Raw genomic sequence first — 26,217 nt, forward strand, 5'->3', positions numbered from 1 at the left:
CTCAGACAGATGCATCGAGACATGCATATAGAAGAGATATTACTTTGAATTTTTTTAATTGGTTATATTTTCAGATGAAGTGACTGTTGCGGTGGAAAATATACAAGATTTTTTGATATCTAACACCGTAACCAAGTCTACACTCAACTCAGTATTAACTTAAGCCAACCGAAGAATTTCTGAATATTCCTCAAAACCAAGTTGAAACCACGAAATGCTTCTTTTACTAATGGGACATAACATTATCTACATAGACAGATTAAGTATAACATCCGTTTTTCATGATGATAAAGAAAAAATGACAGTTAAAACATTTGCTCCATGCATGATAGGACTCTCAAGCTCTGCTTAAAATCCACAATGATTTATTGTGCATTCACAAATGGCATCTCAGACTAGGTTGGATGAAACTTTCTCTCTGTACCTCTGCTGATCACAGGCAGCAATGAAAGGATGGGATCCAGGAATGATTCTTTTGATGAATCATACACCGGCGGGCAATTTGCACTTATGATTTCAGCCCGGCGCCGGTGTTATAATGCAAGTTCACTATACTTTTCATTCTTCTCGCCAGCAAGGTTCTCCTCTGGTCCCCGCGGGCTGCTGTTGAATCTTCCGTGACTGCTAATCCACCAGTCATGTCGTACAAACTCCCAGTTAGCCCATCCTAAGCCCACCAAAGAGCCCTTAAGTGGTTGAAGCTCAATTCTCATCAGGGGGTCCCGTAATGACTAGGATTTGGTTCTTCTAATTGTCATTTAACAGTGAGCTTGAAGCTAATGTGGCTTTGGAAGAGTGTGTGCGTGTATTATTAGTGCGCGATACGTGTGTGTTTGTGGAAGGATGAGCCACGAGTGTATCTGCGCATCATTCGAATCACCCATGAATAAAAGGATTGGCTTGGCAGTTCTTACCTCACTGTGTTTGTTATTGGGAGAGAGCATGTCGCCATTTATTGTCAAGATTTGTGCCCTTATTTGCTGTGTTGACACAGACCGAACGATTTAATGCCAATAAAGATGATTTGACAGAAAGAGAAGGAGACACACAGAGTAAGAGAGAGGCAAGAGAAGCGAAGGCATTTGGGGAAATAGTGCTTTTTTTGGTAAAGAAAGGTGCTGTAGGAAGGGAAAAACACCAGCACTGCAGATTGCAATCACCTCAGTCACACCAGCAAACAGGCTTTGTGCATGAGTGTGTGTGTGTGTGTTTTAGTGTGTGTGTGTGGTTTTGACTAATTTTGTGCATGCCAACACATTTTCAGTTTGACACCCATGTGACTTGTTAATTCTAAATCACGCTACTCACATATGCACCTCATTACTTGATGAGATGCTAGCACACTTTAGAATTGCATATCTCTCTCTCTCTCTCTCTCTCACACACACACACACACACACACACACACACACACACAATCACACATAGATACACAATGAATTTTTATAGCAATAAACACACATGTATGTCCAAATAAATTAAAATTAAAGACACACACACTGCCATATGTCTGTGAGGAAAATCCCATCAGCCCCAGTGCTAACCAAGCATTGTGTTGCTGAAAAGCATTGTGAGCTTGTGCTAAATCTGTCCAACACACACACACACACACACACACACACACACACACACACTCAAAGTAACCTGGGAGAGAGGAGAAAAAAAAAGCCCACACAGCATTTCACCCTGTTCCTCCATCACAGTATGTCACACACCCACATACAGACACACACACAAGCTTTTTTGTTCACTCAGTTATTCTTCAAGCTAATAAATGATAGAAATTCTGCATATGCACACACAGTTAGCATGCACACACAAACACGGTCCGACTAAACTGGTTATATTGGTACAAAGACTTCGACATAAGGTAGTGTAAGACCTTTTCAAAGGATCACTGCTTCAGCCTTAGCCTGCACACACACCGCTACTCCCTCTTAGAGCCAGTAGTGGAGAGCGGCCAGCTGGAACCAGTTCCTACTGTCAACATCTTCATACCGAGAACGAGGAAGGGAGAGAAGAGGAGTGAACGTCTGGAGCAAAGATGGGAGGAGGGGGGGTGATGGCTGGAAAGACAGATAGAGACAGAGGGAGTAACTAGAGCAAGAAAAGGAGGATGAGGAGTGTAATGGACAGAGAAAGAGACTGGGATCGAGGGAACAACACAGGGATGAAAAAATGTCCCGGAAACGAATAATGTCTTACGCAGAGCTCACCGCATATCCCCGCGGTGCCATCAGCTTGAAGGAAAACACTGGCAGAGGAAGGAGACATGTGCCAAAAACACAGAATAGGGAGAGAAAGAGGGAGATGGTAAATGAATCAAGCTATGATGCATACATCTATCCACGCCTCATTTTACAGAGAACAAATGTTCTTTGCTCAAACAAGAACCAGTGAAATTTACTCTGTTTAGGATTCACAGTCGCTTCTTTTTACGGTCTATTTGCTGGTCCCTTTACATCTATAGAGGAGGTGTTTACTGTAAAACACACACATCTTTCACAGTGACCTCGTTCTCCGGAGGGGTCATCAATACTTAAATACCTATGGTGCCTGTGTCCCGCCAATGTCCGCACAAACGAGTCTGACCGTCGCATACTGCTATGTGTGTGTGTACGTGGGGCTCCAGACTACGAGGGAGGCTTCGTTATATTTTCATGACTCTCTACGCTAGGAGACACAACATGACAATGTTAATTATTCAGCCCACCTCGCCTGCATGTCACGTGAGGGGTAGTGTCACATAGACACATACACAAGCAAAAAAAAAAAACACCACGCCAGTCGTCAGGCAGATTACAGAGGTGGCAGCCATGCCCTTGCAAATGCCACACACACACTTCTACTTGCCTTTGTGCAATAAGAACATTTTGAGGAAATTAATTGAGGCCGTTAAAGCAGCTTCATAGTCAAAATCATGTTATCAACAAGTTGGTCAATGACCAGCCATCTGCTTCCTGAGGCCAGTGACCTTTAACCTGGAAAGTAATGGATCAGGGGTTAAATGACTCACCCTTCAGGTAGCCTGACAACAGATGGGAGGAAGTGGAGGGGACAGAGGACGCTGTGAGCGGAGTGACAACATCTCATTGTCTGTGTCTCTCTTCTCTTTCTCTTTCTACTGTCTGAGTTTGCTCTCTCTCCTCTCACATCCAAAAGAAAAATTGAAAGAGCCTCTCGAGAGCTGATTCTTATTGAACAAATTGTTCTTTTTGTGTCAGTAATGTCGACCATATATTCCCTGCTTTTACCCAAAGATGAAAAAGAAAGGCAGCAGGCAGTATTGTAATGCACCAGCTAATGGCCTTTTAGTCATGGTGGGCATTTTGTACGCTGGAACAAGACATTTCTGGGAAGTTTTAGTAGACAAATGTCTTCCGAACTTCCCACTTTTGAGGCTATTTACGGACGTGATCGTGCCATGTCTCCATCAATTTCTATTTTATCACAATTTATCACAGAATTTCTTTTACTGACGAGAAGATCAAGCAAAAGTTCAAACTGTTTTTGCAGTGAACTTTAAATACAGATAGCAATTTACTGTAAAATTGAGCAAATTCTATTAAATTTAGCTATTTGGCCACATTATTAGATAAATACTTGGATTTCCTGTCTCAGCGTTGAATCCGTTCGTTGTTCGCCGCTACTCCCCACCTCCTCTCCCGCATTCCTCTGCTCATATTCCTTATTAAGTGATATCTGCTGCCCTCCGTTCAACCTCTCCTTTTTCTCTCCTCTCTCACACATGCTCCTCCGCCCCACTCTTCATCTGTTTATAACTACTCTTCTGAGGACTCTTCCTCCCCGTAGTCATTTTCTGTTTTTCCTGTCCGCTCCGTCTTTCCTCCCTGCTGCTCTTTGTTTCGCAAAAAGAATTATCTGGGAGTGGTGAAGATGGGTCGGTTGTATGTGAAGTAGACCCTCCATCATACGCTCGTCTTTGTGTGAGCATGTGTGGGTGTTTACATAACCCCCATAAGAGCCCACATTCACTGTTTGGCCTCTTAGGTAAACATAACGGCCGTCTATCCTCAATCCAGCAGCAGATACAGCAGAGATAGAGATAGAGATAGCCCCTCTTATCTACTCAAACACTCACACTGTTTTGTATTAGCGGTGTCAGCTCCACTTGATTAAATCAGGCCATGCCCAAAATCAAATAAAACCCCTTGAGTAGGATTTTGAAGTCCTATCAATCATATTCCCACTGGTTATGGAATTTCTGGAATATCATGTCATTTTGAGAGGTGTATACCAGACAGGGAATTTTACAAATGGGTCACTTTGCACTAACATGGCAGAATAATATTTTCAAACTCTAACTGAAACCAGACTTTGTATCATTTATGTGAAACAATATTATCAAAACAAGAGTGTATCACATTTTTAGGCTACGGCAGTGGGTTTGATCATACGTAGCTCGGATTAGAGTAAAAGAAAAATCATGTTGAGATCTTTTATTTTTAGAAATGATGCCTTTAATCTTTAATTCAGCTGCTTGTAGCAGTTGTCTTTCCATCTTTCCACTGTGTTGTGTGGCTGTGATGTTAATTGGTGTGGCTTTGCTGATATCCGGCACACTCGACCACAGCCAGATAGAGTGAATGACACTTAAGAGTCAGTTAAAAGACGCTTCCTCTGCTTATCTTAGTGTGTAGGATATGTGTGTGTGTGTGTGTGTGTGCGTGTGCGTGTGTGTGAGGTTTCCTGTGTCTTTGTGCATGGTTTCAGTTAGTAGACACCAACAAGAGGAAATAAGGCACACGGGGGGTGAGAGAGGAGATGTGTGTGAAAGATATCAACTGTACGGTTTTTAGGAACAGATTGAAAGAGAAAATGGAAGTGTTGAGATGAAGGGATGTGGCGACAAAAAGCGGAGAGAGAGAGTGGAGAGGAGGTGCAGTAGGAAAAGGAAGTCATTCATAATTACAAAGCGGGGGTTTATGGTTTTGGGAAAACTTGTTTACCACAAAAGGAGAGGAAAGAAGAATCACGTCTGTCATTTAATGTCCCCATCCAACGCCCTCGAGCATCACGAGACACTTCTTCTGCCCAAAACAGGACGTAACTTGACCACTCGGGTTACATTTGCCCTCTGACCCCCCGCTGCCCCTCCCCGCCGCTTAAGAGCAAATGGAAGGAAGGGAGTGTTCATAAAGAAGAAGTTAATGTTGATGCTTTCAGGCGGATGCCTCAGGAAGTGAATTTCACTCACATCCTGCCCACCTGCGGGGACTTCCTGCGCCTGACGGCCAATCATGTTTGGTCGTGTCAGGTCATGTCTCCCACGGTTTCCTATGGCCACCAGCATAGAGATGTGTGAGACGGGATGAGTGAGCGGTGTGTGTATGTGCGTGAACACGGAGGAGAGAGAGAAACCCTCATCCATCGTCAGGCTTTCCCAGCCTCCCAGCGCCGAACCTTTGACCCCAAAACACATCGACAGCTGGGCTGGTGACATTGGATCCGTGTTTGGGTTGTCTCTGCTTTGTCCGGCCTGCCACTGTGTGTGTAGCCAAGCGAAACTGTGCACTGTGGGTGGGTGTTAGAGCGAGAGGTAGTGTGTGTGTGTGTGTGTGAGAAAGAGAGAGATAAGACAACGCAAGCACTCATACGGGCATGTACGGCACGTCTAATTTGTCTTCTCTTTGTCTTTGTTTGACCAGGTTTTCCACGCCAACACAGACCCAGCTGAAGTGGTTCTGAACCGGGTCCCACAGCCAGTTTTGGCCCGGTTCGTTCGCATCCGACCACAGACATGGAAGAACGGCATCGCCCTGCGCTTCGAGCTCTATGGATGCCAGATTACAGGTGTGTGTGTGTGGGTGTGTGTGCATCATGGGGTTAGATTTTTTTTTTTTTGCCCTAAAGAAAGTTGACTTTACCAGTCTCTTCCTGCTTCCCACTCATACAGTCAGATCTCCCAAAAACAACAATGTTTTTTCGGGCTCTGTTTCTTCTTCAAGGACAATTCAGCAGAGGCGATGAGGCAGAGGAGAAAGTTATTCAGTCACTGTTTTTCCACTTTGGTGATTTAGGGATGTTGTGGTTTTCCTTCTCCATTGTCTTACCATGAAAAAAAAAATGTTTGGAACACTGAGTATAATCCCTTAAAAAAAGATGAACTTTAAAGACATTGAACATCAGCAAAAAATAACTCCCTAAGTCATAAAAACTAGGAACACACATGCACATTCGCACACACAGAGATGTGTATTTAGGTTCTCTCCCGCACTCCCCCTGCTATCTTTTAAACATAGCAAGCCTCAGGCTAATTAAAGGAAAGTTTTACTCTATTCTTCCTTCCAGAGGCTGCACCAGTGTCATTTCCCTCTCTGCTTTTTTCCCTGACTGTCTGTCTCTCTCTCTCTCATCAGCACTCCCCCACTTCTTCTCTGTGCCTGCTCTCTGTCTCTAACTCCCCCGATGCCGCCTCTTTTTCCTCTCATGTTTTTAGATACTTTTTTGATGTGTCCTCTTTGCTCTGTGAGCTCTTCTATATCGAGAAATGAGTAGCGATCAATCATTTATGGCTCCCCATTCACTGTTACATCAGAAACTGTGATTCGCTCTAGCCTCAACAGCTGCTATTGAAATAACTATTAGCTCTTACAGTACAGGTACATCCACAAACAGGCGGTTTCTATATATAGCAGATGACCTCAAAAAGCAGGCACACCCTTTGAAATGTACACAGACACCACCCACCGGCACACACACACACACACACACATACACTTCCTGTGCCTTTTATTCATTATTTACATCTCCTGCGTTTGCAGTGACATAACAGCATGAAACTTTGATCTGTGTTCTCTTAAACCGTCAGCACAACTAACATCTCCCCATCTCCCTTCCTCCTGCCCTTTCTCTCTTCCTCCGCGTCTCTTCCTGCAGCTCTCTCTCTCACTACCGCCCTCCACGCTCATCCGCCTCCCTCTATCCTTCCCTCTCCCACTGTTTCTCACTGTAGGAGTCTCATCCCAACATCTTGCTCTCCTTCTCCCACTTTCCCCAAGCCGTCATCTTCAGCTCCGAGTCTCTTTCTCTTGCTTTTTTTTTTCCCCCCACTCTTTCCGCTCTCTACGTCTCTGCCTCCCGACTCCTTGTGTTATACCTTTCTTATCCCCTTAATCCTCATTTCTCCCTCTCACATACTCCCTCAGCAAGTTACTCTCAATGCTACCCGCCCATCCATATCTGAGTTTCATTTCCAAGTGCTTTTGCATGTACTTGGAACTGTGCTTCAGTCAGTGAATGTGTGCAGCACGGTGAACAAACAAGCTATTGACACAATACAATGAACAATGTATCAAAAAGACACTTCAGTATTTGTGTGAGACGTGAGGTGCATGGATGCAAAGCAGGGCAATGTGCCCATTCAGCAGCAGACTTAACATATGCTTTTATCTCACTAATAGGAGTCTAATTGCATTGCGAACATGAACAGGCAGTGCTGCTACACATCTCTTTTCCTTTCCTCCACCTCCCTGTCTCTCACCTCACCCTCTCCCATTTGTTCCAGTCTAAACTCTTAATGCTCAGTGGCCAGTAGTGCAATCCTGTGGTAAAGCTTAACAGCTCCCAGGTGGGAATATTTGTAACAGTGTGAGTGTGTGTTAGGTCAAGGCTGAAACTTCTCCATCAACCCTCCTGAGGTGAAGGTTAAAGTAATCTCTGCCCTCTCGGCTTTCCACTCCAGATGCTCCGTGCTCAGACCTGCAGGGCCTGCTGTCCGGACTGCTACCTGATGCCCAGATCTCAGCCTCCTCCAGCAGGGACATGGTGTGGAACCCGGGGTCGGCACGCCTGGTGGCCAGTCGCTCCGGCTGGTTCCCCGCCCCTGCACAGCCCCTGGCTGGAGAGGAGTGGCTTCAGGTACAAGAGGATTTTTACTGTATTAATCTTATATTTTTATTATTCATCTCCATATAAGCATCACCAATAGAATATAATACAATAAATATGATGTTAATGTTTGTCTTTAACTTGCAGATCCATGTTTCTGTATTGTTTCTTGTTGCAATGTGTGATATTTTAACACAAGTGAACCATTGTTAAATGAATTTTCACACATTATTAATCACCTACATTAGTATAGACAGTAAATACATACATATATACATAAACACCTAAAAATAAATGATGTAAACTTAACCATAGGATCAAATTTGTTACTAAAGATTCAAGACAGAGGCTAGAAACTGTCTTGATCGTGGTCTCATATGACAATAAAAATGTCACAGCTGCAAATAAATATAAGTATTTTTGTGCCTAAATCATTCTAAATTAATCTAAACTCTCCAGGTGGACTTAGGTGTGCCTAAGACGGTGCGCGGGGTAATCACCCAAGGAGCGAGGGGAGGAGACGCAGGAAGTGGAGCGAGCACAGATAACCGAGCATTTGTCAGGAAGTACAAAGTGGCATACAGCCTGAATGGAAAAGAGTGGAACTTCATCATGGACATGAAGACTAGCCTGCCCAAGGTGGGTGTGAGAAGAGGACTGATGGGGGGAAATTATATGTTTGTGTGTTTGTACTATATACAACACCAGTTCAGTAACCTCCCCCATGCCACTGAGATGACATTGCACTTTTATATTTGTGTGTTTTGCACAGATATTTGAGGGGAACACACATTACGACACCCCGGAGCTCCGTCATTTTGAGGAGATTGTGGCTCAGTACATCAGACTGTATCCGGAGAGGTGGTCTCCAGCAGGGATCGGGATGAGAGTGGAGATACTTGGCTGTGACCTTCCAGGTAGGACATTCTGCTGCTGCCGACATGACAGAGAATCATTTCATATATGATAATTTGCTGCCTATACTATTCCAGGCTGAATTATTTGCCCTGTACTGTAATGAACTCTAACCAGAACTGAATGGACCTTGAGGAAGGTGGCTCACCATAAAAGTGAGGCTCAAATTACATATGCATGAGAGTCATTAGAGTCTGCCAGAGGTGAAAAGAGACACCCAGTGTTAGCTGGGAAAAGGGAAAGTGATAGCACAGCAAAAGCTTGACCCTCAAACGTTACGATTTTTGATTTGTTTCTTAGATGTTTCACCTGGAAAATACGAGTTAGACTCTCTCCGTAAGCTTCTACAACAAGTGTTATCATCAGGAGGGAGTGGACAGGGTTAGGTTTAAAGGAATGCGTCCCCGGAGAGACTTTCCAGCGTGGTCTGCTATCCAGATGTGAGGCAGCGCTGGAGACACACACACACACACACACACACATCCAGCGGTACTAGCACACATGCGGACTCTCACTATTTACCACTCCCTCTGTGCCTGAACAGGATGACTGAGCCGTATAGCGCTCAGCATTCACATACGAGCACGGACACACAAATACGTATAGACACACACCCAACAAACCACAGAAAGAGAGACATGTACATGTATCCTCCTCAGATTCCCACACCCACACGCACCGTTGTAATCATCCCACGATAAATGCAAGTTAAGCTATTCTTTCATTGAGATGATTTAAGTGTGTGTGTGTGTTTGGATAAGTGCTGATGAATAGCAACGGCCTTGTTCTTGCTCTCTTGGTGAAGAGAGATGAAATATTAAGAATAACACGTCCTCATTATCACTTTCACTACTCATCAGGACAGTGTAATACACATTCAAGGGCACACAGACACAAACGTACATCTGCCACTACAACACCACTCGCACTGCCTAATAAAAGTGAGTGATAAATAGTAGTGTGAGTATAAAGTAGGCGCCTGTGTGTGCTTTGTCAAAGATGCAGAGCCACCCCATCCCTGAGTTATAATTTGGCTATAAAAAGTAAGTGATGCAGCAATAATCTCTGTTCAACAATGATTTAATTTACATGCAGTTCATTTCCTCGTGCTGCTCTTAACACCCGGTGTGGTCATTTTATTCCCCCTTAAAACCTCTGCGGCACACAGGAAACAATGTGTTTCGCATTTACTGTTGATTGACAACTGACCTGTGGGAGGTACAGTGCATGCAGAAACACAACAATAATGAGGACTAGCCCCGAAAATTTCAAAAAAAAACAAGAACCTCGGGGATTACCACTTTTACTAAGGGGATGATTTTTATCAGATGGAGTGGAAAATCTTGGGAAACTGTGGCACAGAAAAAAAAAAAAAACTGCTGCTCAGGGTCACACATTGTTCACAAGCCTTCCAAAACTCAGCAGGAATAATGGACAACTACTGACATCCTGTAAATCATTCACTTCCCCTTCCACTCTACCCTTCCAACTATTCATTCTCTGTTCTGTCCTCAGTGTAGCGCTCTTTTGAATGTCTTCACTCATCTCATTTATATGATTTAGCTTGATGAAATCAACCTTTTTTTGTTGTTTTTTTTTTTTTTTTTGCCTCAAATCATAGCAGCTGCTACAGTGAAGCAGAATAGGCTCTCTCTCTCTCTCTCTCCCCATTCACACACACATGGTTGCAGTTCTTGCTTTTCCCTCCCTAAGGCCCAGTGCGTGGGTCCGTAAATGTTTTTGTTCTTTTTTTTTTTGTTACCATGCCTCCTCTCCTTTCCACTCCTCCCCACCTCTCTTCTGTTAGTCATCACTCGCACCTCTTTTCCTCGCTCACTGCTGTTGGTCCTGACTCCTTCTGTTTTCCCCTGTTTATGCACAGTTGTCTTACTCACACACATACACTCTCACACACACACACACACACTAGCACAGAGCTGCTGCAGTCACAGTTTTTTTTTTTTCTAACATAGATGCTCCAAAAATGAAATATTTATGAGCTCGGGAAGGAAATTTTAGAGACTGATCTGTGAAAAAAAATGCAAAATATCATCTCTCCCTTTTTCCAGGTAGGATAATTTTAGTCTTAGGAGCACTGTGTAACTCACACATGTCATCACAGTTTGGTCCTTTACTCCCCACCCTTTAGGAAATTTGGCTTCTGTGTGTGTGTGTGTGTGTGTGTGTGTGTGGATGAACCTTGATCTTGAGCACTTATCCCCACCCACCAGAATATAAAATGACTATGGACAATGGCTCCTTGTCTTTTTCCATCAAGTTCTTTTGGGATGTACAGTATGTGTGTGTATGCACATCTATTCATCTTTGTGTGTGTGTGTGTGTGTTTGCACCCAGGACTGCCAAGCAGAGATTTACAGAAAGGCTTTCTACATAATTGAAGATATTTTTTTTTCTTCGTCTCTGACATATTGCTGAGTCAGATTCTTTGGGAGTGAGCAATGTCTTTTATGCAGAGAGGGTTGGCCCTCACCACCCTGTGTATGTGTGTGTATTTGGCGCGTGTGTCTGTGTTAATGTCTACGTGTATTTTCGTGAGCATGTGTGTATGCGAAGCGCAGGTGCACCCAATTTGTATTTATGCATGTGAGCGTGCATCTCCATTATCTATACCAGCAGTTCCCAAGGGTCCAGTTCTAAGTGTTGGTGTTTCATCCCGTGCATGATGATGACTTGCATCATCACCTGCAGCAGTAGACACATTATGTAAGTCAACACTCCGCTGCAGAGAGACTTTTCCTGCATTACAAGGCCCTCTGCTGCGCATCTATAGTAGGCCTGCCCGTGCAGAAGTGGGCCTCCTCATGCAGCTCTGTGACTTACTCCTCACACACATCAAGGACACAGCTTTGGGCAAGGTAGGCAGGTCACATACGTTCACACACATTCTCTCTCTGTCTCACATAAACATCCGCACCCACAAACAGCACAAGTCGGTCCCATTCCCATTGCCCCTGACACTCCTGTCACACCCTGGAAAGGTCAACACATTTACACTGTGACAAGGCCTGACCTTTGAAAGCATGGAGTGCTCAGGAGCTGGGTAGAATCTTAATGGACTAGACTGTGTGTTTTGTGTTTATGTGTGTTTAGTTGTTGAACACATGGGAGTGCGTGTGTGCTGGCGCCCAGGTAATGTGCAGGCTCTTGGTTTATTTTAACACCTTGTCCCAAGACTTAACTAGGGGACTCAAAGGTTAGACTGGAATAAAAAGGCAAGCACAAAAGCAAAAACAAACAAGAAATGTGAGTACCAGAGACAGAATAAAGAGGAGAGGGGGAACAAGAGATGATGAAATTCGGGAAGCGGGGAGGTTTGAGTGGTTGGTTGCCTTCACTTTCCTTGCCTTGTACTACACCTTCCCGGTGGGCCGGCAGCGATAAGAGTCTCATTAGGTAGCTAATGACTGGCATAAAGGACATGACATTAACGCTGGGCTAATGTCAGAAGCCGTCACCAACTGTGGCCGGCCCTTTCATGTCTGCCATTTCTCCAGCTGGGGCGCGGGCGCGCTCATTTCCACAGGAACTTCCTTTAAGCGGATCAATTGTGTATCACGCCGCGTTTGTTACCCTTAGCACCTTTCGTAGTCTTCAAATGATGTTGGTAGTCATTCATAAAGAGGGAAATTACCAGTAGGAGGCTCTAGAATTGCTACTAACAGGCGTTTAGCAGAGCAAAGCGTGGTGATGAATCCACATGACTTTTTTCCTTTGAGATGTTTGCACGCTTGTTGTGTTTCTTTTTCAGCTGAGGAGCTCTTTCTTGCATGAGTTAGTCAGAGCATTCAGAGTTGTTTGGTTAGACTTAAATGAGGTAAGGCAGGGGAAGCAAACAAATAAACATATTATGCATAAGAATCCACTTCCCTATTTTAGTGGTTATTAATGTCAGTTAAATAAGAAAAAGACACCAGTGTCGTATATCTCGTAACATCTGCCGGAAATAGTGGAAATCTAGTTTAGTGAAATGTGATGGAAAGAAGTCACTGTGTAAACATGTTTTGTTAGAGACAGAAAGTGAGTGAAGAGCAGCTAACGTAGTTTATTCACATGATAAATTTGGATCTATGGTTGAGACGTGACCCAAACCTCTGTGTAGACTTTCATGACTCTCCAGGGTTGACCCATCTGCTCCTAATAAGACTGCGCTTTCTCCCAATTCACATTCCAACCGCGGCCTGCTCAACATGTGTCTGTTTGTGTGCCCATGATGTGTTTTAATGAGAAAATCGTTGGCTTATTTATGTGTTTTTGTGTGCGTGTGTGTTGTTTGCCTTTCTTTGTGATATATGTAAACTTAAATAGATGTTAAGGGCAAAGAGATATTCATACATTTCAGTTTGTGTTTGTTCTCCCTTCCTCCAAGCGCGTATGAGTTATGGAGTGAGGGAGACACTCTGTAACTCACGATAGCTCACACATGCACAAGAAAATAGGGTGGGAGATGGAGTGTGTGCGTGTGTGTGTGTGTGTGTTCTGCATCCTCTCTGACAACCAATGAGTGGTCCCAGAGTGTGATCATCCCGTCCAAGGTCGAGGGGAGTTTGTTAGACACATCCATCCATCAGCCTTAGCGCCAGGCGTTCTGTATGTATGTGGGTGTGTGTGACTCTACATCTGCATGCGTATTAGTATTTGGATGTGTGTGCATCTGTGTGTCCGCATATTTGAGCCAATGTGTGAGACAGACACTGACGCCTGAGCACCCAGACACAACATGATTAGGGCCCCCTTTGGGTGCTCCGGGGCTATCTGTGCCTGCCTCTGCCTGTCTCTGACATTCTGGGTGGGATGGCCGAATGGAGACAGCAGACGGGAGATAGAGCTAGTTTTGGACAATGACCTCACACTGTTTATTATGACAGCAACTTTAATTCACCGCCACTGAGACAAGCTGTTTATGTGCTGAATTAGGCTTAAAAAATCTAGTTACTCAAAACAGCAGCATAACTCATCAGTTTCCTGTTTAAAACGTCCTCTCGCTGCTACTAAAGTGAACCCAAACTGTTTTTGCAAAAGAGATTAATTGTAGGGGAAGGCATGTGAAAAATTGTATCGGTCTGTGCTGCAGGTTGCAATGAAAAACTTTTTTTTTTTTAATAGTCCAGCACGTAACCCCCCCCCAAAAACAAGAGATAACGTGTAAATTAACTGGGCTTTAGACATGGTGGTAGGTAGGTTTTTTACCATTCAACAGTCAGGATAGCTGTTTCCCCCTGTTTCCAGTCTTTATGCTAAGCTAAGCTAACCTGCTGCTGGCTGTAGCTTTATATTTAGCGTATAGACATAAGAGACATGAAACACATCAATCTTCTCATCTAACTCTTGGCAAAAAAAAGTGTCAAACTCAAGCTTTTAAATTATTGGTAGTATTTCCTTTAAGTAGTTAAATAAGTAGTCACTTTATCAACTAAATCAATGGCATATAGGCAGGAAGGAAAGTTCCTTAAGGTGTATAAAGACACTACATCTCACTATTTTATGGTTCTTTCTGTTTTTCTTGCTTATCATTTCCTCTCATCTGTATTCCCTGGCCCTCCTTAATGTATGCTACCAAAGTAGAAATTCCACATAAATAATCTGTTGAACAAACACTGGGAGATTTATGTGTCCTCCCTATAGTAATCTAATGTCTTAGGATTGTTTCAACCAACCACCTTTTGACCTGAGTTGTGTTATGTTTGTTCCTGTAGAAACCACCACGCCAGCAGAAACCGCCACGCCAACTCTACCCGCTGGCATAGAAACCACTACTGTTCCTGTTACGACCACAGGTGAGAAGAAATACTGGATTAATAGTGTTATTAGGAGGCTGTAATGACCACGATGAGAGGTTTTGAAAGGCCTGTGTGACATTATGTAGAGCGGCTGTGAATGCTTCTTTATCTGAAATGACTGTGATTTTGCATTCCTCTACAGTAGCCACCGCTCTTCCATCAGACGTGTGTGACTTTGACCATGGCCTGTGTGGGTGGACGCATGACCCCAACGCCCCTCTCCTCTGGTCCCTGCACAGCCACGGTGAGTCTCCTCATCAGTCATGTGAAGATTCTGCATGACTCACCGCCTCTGTCTGGTTAGCTGTCTGCTTGAAGGAGCTTGTGTTTTTTTTCCCCCCTTACGTAGCAAGAGTTCGATGGACAATAACCTGCGGGAGGTGACTGAACATTAATCTATGTGTCACAGTGATGGTGAAAAGTATAATTGCTTAAAATTGGTCTAACATTTAAGTCTGGATAGTTTTACAAGATGATGCATTAAGCAGCTCAGGATGACTTTGGACAATTGTTAGTGCTACATGGGTTTCTGTATCACGTCTTTCAACATGAGACTGTTTGCTGCAGAGCTTTTATGTATGCAGCCGCAAGGAGAATTTCATTCAGTCGCAGAAAATTGCACAAGCACAAACGCATTAAGTTTATTTTATCAACTTCAGTGGGTCTAGACAAGACACTGTTTTCTATAATTAAATGGAGTCATTCTCCATGTGCATCTTCATTGAGTCCTTTTTCAATTTGATTAAAATAATTCCGTAAATTGAAACCAGTCTAATTTAGCGGTAACACTGTCTGCCAGACACGCTGCTCTTTCTGAGCGAATGAGAATGAAAATGAATTGAGGGAACCGGAGGGAAAGAAACGCCGCCGTCCGCGTCAAACGCATACAGCCTCACGCATGACACGTGTGACAAAGACCAGCTCTGTGCCTGCTCTCGCGTCTGTGTGTCAAATGCGTGACGTCTCTGGCAGGAAGGGGTTAAGACCCAGTAGCTCCAATTAAGTTCAGAGCAGGAGATTCCAAAGATGAGCTGTTATTCCCAGTCGTCTGTTACTGCCCCTCCATTACCTCAGGCATATCCCAGATGATGCTGTGTAGACTTCCATCTACTTAGACACTCCTTGAAGAAATAATTATTCATTCTCCTTTTATACATACCCACGGATCAAAAGTGCAGCTTCTCGCATGTTATTAAAAGCTATAGAAGACATTTTCTGCTTCTGGTTCACAAGGAGGGTTTTTTTAAAGCACTATTAATAATTTTTCATATGCAGGGTAAGGGATTGTTGTCCCAACGTTGTTTTAAAATTCATTGCTTTTGAGCAAGTCTCCATGAAAGATTCAGCATTTCTCCAGCTGGAGAGAATTAAACAAGAGGTACAGCATGCCCCGTTTTTTTTTTTTTGTCAAATTTGTGATGTCACCTGGGTCATGTTCAGCAGGGCAACGGATCTCGCAGCGAAGGCAAGAAATTTTCTTGGAAGCGTGACCTATTTAGGTCATAACAATCTTTGACAGGGGGGCTTCAAAGCAGCTTCTTTCATCACGGCTAGATTGGGAAGGGTTGCTTAGATTAGTCAGGTTGTGGCTTTCATGTATGAAATATCATTTCCAGCCGTTTTTTGACACGCCACGCCAGCCTTTGATTTTCCTGCAGGTGTCAAAGGTCAGAAATCCCAGCCAACACAGGATCATTATTTCACCACTATCAAATCACTGTTAAATCCTCCATAGAGTTCTGGTTTCTCACATGACCTAGAAACCATGATCCCCTCACCTCTTGACCTCAGAAACAGGCAGAGAGCTTGAATTAGCCACAACACTGTTGTATTATTTGGCTTAATATACCCCCGCTAGTAAAAACTTGCTAACTAGGCTTCATGGATTAAATCCTTGTTTGCTTCTCGCTGCAGGAGACCGCTATGAAATGGATTAATAATGCTCTGTTGTGCTGCGTATTGCGAGGCAGTCTCGATTATGAGCTGTCTGGTGAACAAGAGGCACAACAATGGGGGGGCTCGCTGCAAGACGCCGCCGCTTCAGCACGGCAGAGGCAGAGAGGATGGAAGAGGCTGCGCACATTAAAATGAGTGATAAAACGCCTCGTGGAGTCACAAATATGTTTCACTTGCACATCCTCTCTAGGCGCGTACACACTTGCAGTATATACAAAAAAAAAAAAAAAAAGTGTCATATGCAGCAAAGGAGAGTACACACACACTTATTCCAAGGCTGCGAAAGGCCAAGGGACATACTGTCACACATACTGTCTGAAGTGTCACACACAGGCGAGTCTGGGCGTATGGCGAGCAGAGGGGAGCTGTCAAGTCGGAGGAAGATTTGTCCCTACAGATACTGCTTGTCTGATCTGCTGGAAAGACCGCACATACACACACACACACATACACAAACACACATACACACACACACAGCAAAAGGGTACCAGCCCAGTCAACTCAATAACTTGAGCATGGCTTCGCTAAAAACATACACTCTCACTGCATGCTACTGTAAGATGCTTTGGAGAAAAAGCAGATGTGTTGTAAAGAAAAACCTCGTGGTGTTACTGGGAAACAAAAGCTAAAACACACACACCTGCACAATATTCTGGAAAATACCAGTATGGACCCTGATTTGTCACCGGGCTCCGTTTCCTTGCCTGTAAAACAAAAGCAAAAGGGCACGTAGCTGCTCTGACACACACTTAGTCACACACACACACACTCACACAAACACACACACAGTTATTCATGATAAAGCAGGTGATTTAATCTGCAGATTGTTGATACTGGACATTTTCCCACAGGGCCCACTTAAGAAATTCTTCACCAGATGCCTCATTGAGTCATTCTCTCACACATACATGGGCATACACACACAGATTATTCTCTCTCTTCACACACGTACACTTTTACATACAGTAGGCTCACGAATCTTTCTCCCCTCACAATGGAATTCATGTCGGCATCCAATTTGCAAACTAAACATCCTCTGGTGTAAACAAATGGAGTGGCTTGCATTTTGTTGGACTTTTCCGTTGTTTAAGTTACCTGGAAGGGAATGAAGAGAAATGGCCCCCGAGGGTCTTGGCTGGAGCTCTGGTAGCGCTCCGTGTATGAATGACGCTCTCACTGGACCTATTCTTCTGTGTGTTTATATTTGTCACATCCCTATTGTTTTAGTGTGACTATTGTGTGGCAGTGATGCCGTTCCTGTTAGCAAATGGTGATTAGTTTTTTTTTTTTTCGGTTGAGAGTCGTGTTAAAGATATCCGTAATTGTGTGAAAACATATACTGTACATGAATGCATATGGATGTATATGTGTCTACGTCTGCCTGCATGCGCAAAAACAGTGATGATTAATGATGATAATTGTGTGTCTGTATTCATAAGCGCACACACACACACATCCGTGCCCGGCAAATTCATTTCAGCAGCATCCATTTACAGTTCATATCAAAAGTCTACGCAGCCTTTTTCAAATTTCCTAGTTTTTATTGCCTCGAGGGCTGAAATGGAAACCCATTAAATCAGGCTTTTTTCACTTTCATTTGATTGTGGCAACCAGCAAACTCAAGGTTAAAACGCAGCTGTGCTCATTTCTGGCAATGTGTTAAAATCCTGAAACACCTGGGTTGAATATTGTGGCTGTTTGGTGAAATTCTTTATTTTTATTTTTGACTTGATCCAATGTGATGGGGTTTTTTTTAAAACTAGTGAATAAAGCTACAGCACAATATCACCAAATTTCAACATTTGTAGCACATCTGGATTTAGAAATGTTCCTGTGTGGTGATGAGGGATTTTGACTGGATATTTACGTTACATTTTAGGGATTTTACACACACTTATGTAGGGTAAAACAAAGTCATCTCTCATCCTGATGTATTTCTCTCCCCTCCAGAGCTCAACACCTATCTGTACATAGACGCCAGCCCAAAGACGGAGCAGCAGCGAGCCCGGCTCGTGAGCCCCGTTTTGGCGGCCGACTCCGGGCCACTCTGCCTCCTCTTCTCTTACCAAATGTGGGGGGAGGCCCAGGGCTACCTGAGGGTCCTGCTGCGGGACGCCCACAACGAGGAGACCCTCCTATGGACACTTAAAGACGATCAGGGCCCTGTCTGGAAGGAGGGACGCACCATCCTGCCTCGTTCCCCTAAAGACTTTCAGGTAGTGATGAACTCAGATTTATTGGAATTTGGAAAAGTCATAACTGCAATGCTATAAAAACATCAGGATCCTTCTGCCCAGTAATCAGTGAGCTATATCAAAGCATGGCTGCTTGATGTCAGAAAGAGAAATATATGTTTAGTGTCTTTATCGGGGTTCATTTGAGAGATACATTCATCTCAGAGCATAAGAAAGCATCAGCATTAACCTCTCTGTTACCCAGGCCAGGTTTGACTTCAAAAGAAGCTAAAATAAGCCATATTTTCTCTATCGGCTGCATGATTGTTTGGGGATCATTTATCAGAGACATCACAAGCAGTTAATGTTCTCATAAAAAAGTAAGTTGAAGAAGCTTGCAGAGAAGGGGAAGATGATTGCGTGTGTTGATTGCAACTTTGAAATCACAGGCACTGTATTAAGTTTTTATCCTCTTTCTCCTCCTCTTCCTCTGCATGCTTGTCCCCATTCTCAATTTTCCTCCACCCACCCCACCTCCCCTGTTGCCTTCATCCTGTCTCCGTTTCCCTCTTCCTCTCCTTCTTCTTCAACTTTTCCCTCCACCTCCTCCTCCTCCTCCTCATCTGTTTTGGCTGGGGTAGGTTGTGATGGAGGGTTTCTTTGTGCACGGCACCAGAGGACACATCTGGATAGACAACATCCACATGAGCTCTAGCACCCCTCTGGAGGAGTGTACACGTAAGTCACACACACACACACGCACACATACACACACACACAGAATCAGTGAGATTTGGGACTTCACGTGTTTTTGTGAGGGTTTGACAGACAGACTGGGACAAACTTTAGGCACAAACTGTCTTGTTTTTTTTACTTAAGTTGCCGAAATCTTTTCCATCCAGTATAATATTGAAAAATAAACAAACACACAAATAAGCATACGCACACACACACACGCACACACACACATCCATTTGACCCACCAACTCCCTCGCATCCTCTGTCAACACTTCCATCGCGTCATCATCTCGCTCTCCATCAATCTGCCATTCCCTCTTTTTCCCTTCCATATCTTCCACTTTTTAGCCGTAAGGTCCTTGAACAGTGACACACATGAAGTGATAAACACCCCCACCACTCCCTCGCCCTCCCATTCCAGTTTTGGAGACAGTCTCTCCCACCGACTACAGAGATGAAAGACGGAAAGAGAGGGAGGGACAGCATTTACTCCTCCACAAAAAAAAAAAAAGAAAAGAAAAGAAGAATAGGAAAACTAGGCCATAAACGCCCCGTGGGCCCCAGCGATGCTAATCTATGTTTCATTAGATTTCTCTTCTTCTCTTTCTCTCTTCTCCCTCTATCTCTCTTTCTTGCGCTCACTCCTCTGTCGTATTTGTAAACAGAGCTCTTCCCAAGCCGTCAAAGGGAATTACTAGACAGGCTGTTTCCCAAGCAAGTTGCTGGGTGCCTGGTGTGAGCCGAGCGCCAGCGTAGCCTCCTTAATCTGGCCCGAGAAGGGGCTTTGGAGAGGGTCTTAAACAGATCAGAGACCAAGCTGTGGGTTCAGAGCCAAAAACCTGCCGTCATCACTTCTGACTGACGTCCAATGTGCTTTGGAGCTGGACCACATAGGGGAGCAGGCAATGTGTAATTGAGGGAAAGTGTGTGTGTGTTATGTCCTTAGCTTGTGGCAAACACTTCTGTTTTTGTGTGTTTTTGCCTCTTTGTGTTTGCGTTCTGTGTCATTTCCGTGTGTGTCATGAGAGTCTTGATAGAGTCTGAGCAGCACAGCCGCTTGGAAGGCAAAAATGACCGTCGAACTCCCTCCTGCCTCCATGTTTCAGTGTTTCCTCCTTCCTCCCTTCCCTCCCCTCCTTCGCCGTTCCCAGAGCATGCTGGGACGTCGCTTATCACCCAACGCAGTTGAGTTTTTCACAGTACGTTGGCGTTCCCGCCAAAAGGCGCCAGTTCCCAAGTCGGTTTCCTTCTTCCTCTATCACCAACCCCCGACACACACACACACACACATATACATACACAGTCCAACACACTGAGACACACATACACACCAGTTCTTTGTGTTTGCATTCCAGGCAATCAAAGTCAAGGTTCTGCTCTGTGCATTTGCAGCAAGCCAAAAACATCCAGGCCTCTCCAGTTTAACTGGACTCCGCAGATAAACAACTTGAAATGCGTGAACTTTGCAAACACTGACATACACACACACACACATACACGTAGCGTATACACTCTCAGCACAGCCCATCTCAAGTTCCCAACTCACACAATGTACTCCGTTTGAAATTGCATTCTAGCAAAGGAGCTGAGTAAATGCCATAATTCATGTGAGCTATGCGAGGAATTAACTTAAATTTCCTCAGGAGGAGTTTGATAGTCCTGTGACATTTGTGTGACATTTGGTTGACTTTTTCCTCATATTTAAAGTTATCTAACAGCTCTCTCTTTCTCTCTCTCTCTCTCTCTCTCGCTCTGTTCCCGACTTTCTCTCTGTCCTCGCAGAACCCTTCGCTGCTTTTTCTCCTGAAATGACAGGTGAGTCTGATTTTGTTATGACGTCACTTCCTCTCTGGTCTTGCTTCCTTTCCCGTTGGTATGCACTAGCCTGGGGTTTTTTGCTTGGTGGCACTACGTTGTTTCAACTGCTAAATAATAAGCCCAAAGCAGTCCGTGGCTGACAACACTGAGGCTGCTAGAGCTGTGTGTTTTCCAGATTAATGAAACTGCATTCATTTTTAAAACTAGCGATTCATCGCTTCATCAGCAGCATGGAGACATCGCCAAACAAATACTAAACCTCTTGCCAAACAAACTAATTATTGAATTTGCAAATGCCAAATGATTTTCCCAAACTCTAACCTAGTTGGAAAATAGGTTATCTCAGTAATTTGTTGTTGTGCATTAGTTTTACCTTGTCAGTCTCCGTGGAAACAAAGGATTAGTAGCAAAAGAGCAAACTCTGCGTGCAAGGCAAGCTAAATCAAGCACACCTCATGGAGTCAGATATTTGAAAAGAGCAACATATTCTCAGTTCTAGGCTGCCTGACACAGCCTGAAGGGTTTTAAATAACTGTCTGCCTCATGAAAAATATTTAGAGTATCCTGGGGGACTCTATGAGATTGATGTTAGTGTTTTGGCATCTCATAATGTCTTCCAATAAGATAAGAGCTTGGCGGTTTCAGTGTGAATGTGATGTGTGTGCACTTCTTTGACTTTTCTACTCCCTCCGCTTCCATACACATACACACCCAAGCTCACACAGAGTCTCTAACCCTTGACAAACATGCACAGACACACACATTAATATCACAGCACACATACACACCAGTGTCCCCAGTGAAAAGCAATCAGATAGAGTGACTGAGCAGCGGCAAGCACGGGTTTCTCTCTCTCTCTCCTCTCCCCAACTCAGGTCTGTCTAATGAGTGTGTGCAGTGTGAAGTAGCAGGAGCACGCACCATTTCCCTCTGTAATTATGTGACATGGTCCAAAAATCACGATGTATTCAGCTCTGCTTCACTTTTCCTAGTTAAATGTGACATTCATGCGGTCTTACAGCTCTCTACATCAAGTTTGGATGGTACACGTGGGCTTTATTTTTCTATTTTTCAGTGTCTTTAGGGGTTCGTTTTTTCACAATTCAGTTTTGGATAGTATAGTAGAGGCTTCTTGGAAGGCAGTTAGTTGGTTCTTACCAAGAATTTGAGAAGGGGGTTCAAGCCAGGGGCAGCAGCGTAGAGGATCTGTGGAGATAGTCTCCAAGGAGACAGCGCTTGGCTTAAAGAGGAGAGGACTGGCCAGGAGGCTGATGCATGAGAAAAAGAAAAATGTAAAACCAAGAACAGAGAACTGGATAAATTATATACTCAAAACAAATCTGCCAGCTCGAGCCAGCTAAATAACAAATGCCAATCCAATATCAGCTCAGAGAGAGCTCTGGAACATTGGATTCCCATGTGGTGTCTGACTGAGTCTTGCATGGTTCTGAGACTTTATCAAGGGGCTGTTTGGGACTTCCTGTGCCAGTGTGAAGCACGAAGAGGAAGCTCCTTAATTCAATGTGTGTGGGTGCTTTTATAACTAATTATTTTGGCTTTCGTTTCACACCAAGTCATTCCATTGGAGCTTTGAAAAATTGAATTGCATTACATTTGATTAGATCAACCATTGGACTGATTTCAAACCAAATCTTGTGATGATCTTGGTGTGAAAATTTGTCCTCCAACCGCAACCCAAGCTACATGAGAGAAATGGATGCATTTTAATTTTTTTTTTGGTCTTGGAGATTTATATTTTTATTTTTGCAACTGGCATGCTTGTGCATGCTCATATGAGGTGCACGCCTGCTGTTCGTATGATGAAGACCAATAGGGATAGAAAATAGAGAATTAAATGTAGAAAATAAACAAGTGCCACTCCTCTCTTTTTCCCGCTGGCCAATTACTCTGTATCTCTCCACCAGGGGGAGGCGTTCCTGTGCCTCCCTTGCCCATCCACTGGTATTACATAATGGCCGCCGGGGGCGCCCTCCTTCTCCTGGCGGTGGCCATCTTTGTCAGAGCCCTCTGTTGCTGCCGACAACACCTGGCCACCAAGAAGAGCCAGCTGTCAGTGGCCTATCACAGCTCCTCGCAGTGCTTCCAGTATTCTAACTGGTCCTCCAGTATGGCCACCCCAGGGGTGGAGCCAGTCCTGACAGTGAGGTTGGACAGCCGGGACCGACACCGTACCCTCTGCTGAAAAGAAGCACTTAGCTGCATTGTTTGGCAGAGCAGGATGCCCACTTGTGATGTCAGTGGCAGGATGTGTGTCGTGATGCTGCAAGATTGACAGAAAATCCACTCAACGAACCCCTCCCTCATTTAGTTTACAGTTGCAAGGGTGATGATTACACAGACACTGTCCTAAACTGCCAAGTGAAAAATTTGCAAAAAAAAAAAAAAAAAAAAAACCCACTGTGCTCTCTCTCTCTAATGGATGTAGCTTTGGTTGCTGTTTTCTTCTTTGTTCCATTAAGGAGTTTGCTGTTGACATTTCACACTATGCTGCTCCTGATGAGAGGACTGAAGTCTGAGTAAGTTATTTATCTGAACAGCTTGTTTCGGACCATTGAGTTCCGTCTGGCTCCTCATAACCCCAACGGTCCTCCTGGAATGACCCCAGCATGGACATACACACAGACATGTGTGGGCTGGGAAGGGGAGGTGGGGTTGGTCGAGGTGGTTCCGCTGTGAGAGCCAGCCAGAGCTGCCAAACCACAGGCTAAAACAAGACCCCAGAGACATGAGGAGCTCTGCAGTGCCGAGAGAGAGAGAGAGGAGAAAACTGTTAGGCTGAGAGGCATTCGAATGTGCTAGCTGTGGAAATTATCTGGCAAGCCCCAGAACATAAAGCTCTTGGTATCTCTGTAAAAACAACATGAGATAGCTTTGATATGAGTTAGGCCTGTTGTACCAATAGTGAGGGTGTTGTAACGGAGGAGAAAAAAATCCTTCCCTTGTCCTTTTCAACAGAGCATGTGCACATTTAAAAAACAAAGGAATGCAAATCCATCATACTTAAAGTCCTACATCACAAATGGAGATAACCAGCTCATTTGATTGAACGTCTTGTCTTCTCCTGATAAAGGCATCAGTCAGTGATGGATGCAGCCGTCTTCAGTGTTTAGTGTTTCATCTTGATTCTCTGGCGTAATAAAGCACGTTGCTCCACTCCCATTTATGCTTCATACCACCCACTCCCGTTGTTCCCCATGTCTCTGAGCTGCCCCGATGAAAGCCATGCCGAGCCAAGTCTTGCTGTGTTTTCAGTGTGAATATGTGCTTGTTGTTTTTAGGGTTGTAAATAGACACAGCTGTCTGCCATCATCACTTCTTTCTTGATTAATACTCCTACAAATCCCACAATGCCATTGGACCAGCTGGAAGCCATAAGTGCAGTGTTTTGCTGTATATATGCACCCTTTGGGGAAATCTAAGACATTATCAAAACCAGAGTAGAGCACCAGCTATAGAGGGTTATTTCCTTAGTGCCATAAGACGCCAAACATAGCTAATGCACTTCCTACTGATATTTAACATGTCTGGGATCTGAAAGCTAATTTTATTGCGAACTGACTGAATTCTGACTGAGACAGACCAATTGGCACCAATTTCTCTCTCATCAGTCGGTACTGAGGTGGTGAGATGTGACATGAGCTCAGTTTAACACCCTGGATTGAATGAAATTGAGGTCTTCACTCTGTGGCTTAACAGGGCGTGCTTTCGTGATCTGTCACACCAGCAAAAATCCATCACTTACTAGCCCCACAGCTCAGCAGAATGCATGTCGATTTGTTGCCAAAATTTAGTAGCTGCACTTTTCTCTTCAGAGTAAAAAAAAAAAAAAAGTGTTTATTGGCACGCTCTCATTGTGTGCTTTTAAATCAACTTGGGGAGGAGGGATTGGACACCCTACTTGGTCCATCTCGACACCGTTAGGCTCCAAGCATCTAATAGTTGTAATTAGTTAATGGACAGATAACATTTATTAAGGCTGCGGTAAGCACTTTTCCCTCCCATCTACCGCACCTCCATCGCCCAATACTCTGCCGACTTCTGTTGCCCTTGAAACAGTATTAATAACGCCATTGGCTATCAAAGACCTCTAGATCTAGACGTGTGCCTTGCCAAGCAGTTACTCCCACTCCCGTATGCTTGCCAAGAGCAGGGAGCGCAAACACACACTCACACACATAGACACAAATGCACACAAACACACAAAAAAGTAAAGAGAAAACTCATCTAAGTATGAATACACTCGAGCTGTTGGGCTCAACTAAAGTGCTGCAGCCATTGCTAGTTTTGTCACACTTGTAATTTTCCAATTCAGACACTCTCATACATATCAATTTCCAGTTCACACCGCCTGGCAGTGCTGCAGGTTTCACAGAATGGAGAACAAAACTGTCACAAGCACTACTTAAATGTTGACATTTGTTGCCATTAGGTTGTTTTTTTTTGTTTGTTTGTTTGTTTGTTTTTTTGGATCATCTTATACACCACTCTTAAACTTGACAGTAATAGTGTCGATGATTTTAATGGTGATAATGATGGGTAATGTTAATTATCTGATGACATGTTTGCATCTTTCTTCACATGGAATGAACAGTCTTATACCATCAGTATGCTACGTGATGACTGTGTGTTTGACAGGAATGTATCATAATGATCTTTCTCTATTAATAAAGTCATATTTTTCTATTATTCCAAGACTTGTGTGTGTGTATGGATGCCAAATCTGTAAATTGTTAGCACCAGTAAATATGAACTTATTTTCAATATGCAAAGGGTTAAGCCAAATCATCAATAAAGCAATGTGGAATTTGCATGATGCTTAAAGACGTCGTGTCCTGTGCTTCTCTTTAACAGTTAAGATACCCAATGAATTTGGAGATGGACGACTTTTCAGTGGCAGAAACCCACTAGGTGGAGGTAAGCTAAGAAGAACATCTAACACCATTGCA

The 26,217-nt window shown here is 44.0% G+C and overlaps 1 protein-coding gene across 4 annotated transcripts in view; it reads left to right on the forward strand.

Moving 5' to 3' along the window:
• The window catches only part of nrp2a (neuropilin 2a), a 66,227-nt gene that overhangs the window by 38,461 nt on the left and 1,549 nt on the right, over window positions 1–26,217 (forward strand). For 3 of the 4 annotated variants that reach the window (XM_044344907.1, XM_044344909.1, XM_044344910.1), the window contains exons 8-17: window positions 5,670–5,814; window positions 7,706–7,881; window positions 8,311–8,490; window positions 8,624–8,768; window positions 14,481–14,561; window positions 14,707–14,808; window positions 18,471–18,736; window positions 19,336–19,432; window positions 21,215–21,247; window positions 26,123–26,185. In XM_044344907.1, the coding sequence (XP_044200842.1) occupies window positions 5,670–5,814; window positions 7,706–7,881; window positions 8,311–8,490; window positions 8,624–8,768; window positions 14,481–14,561; window positions 14,707–14,808; window positions 18,471–18,736; window positions 19,336–19,432; window positions 21,215–21,247; window positions 26,123–26,185 (1,288 nt within the window). Of the gene's footprint in view, window positions 1–5,669; window positions 5,815–7,705; window positions 7,882–8,310; window positions 8,491–8,623; window positions 8,769–14,480; window positions 14,562–14,706; window positions 14,809–18,470; window positions 18,737–19,335; window positions 19,433–21,214; window positions 21,248–23,175; window positions 23,638–26,122; window positions 26,186–26,217 lie in introns of those variants that run through there. The other variant, XM_044344911.1, reaches the window with a different exon arrangement.

This window comes from Thunnus albacares, chromosome 24, assembly GCF_914725855.1.
Source record: "Thunnus albacares chromosome 24, fThuAlb1.1, whole genome shotgun sequence".
NCBI lineage: Eukaryota > Metazoa > Chordata > Actinopteri > Scombriformes > Scombridae > Thunnus > Thunnus albacares.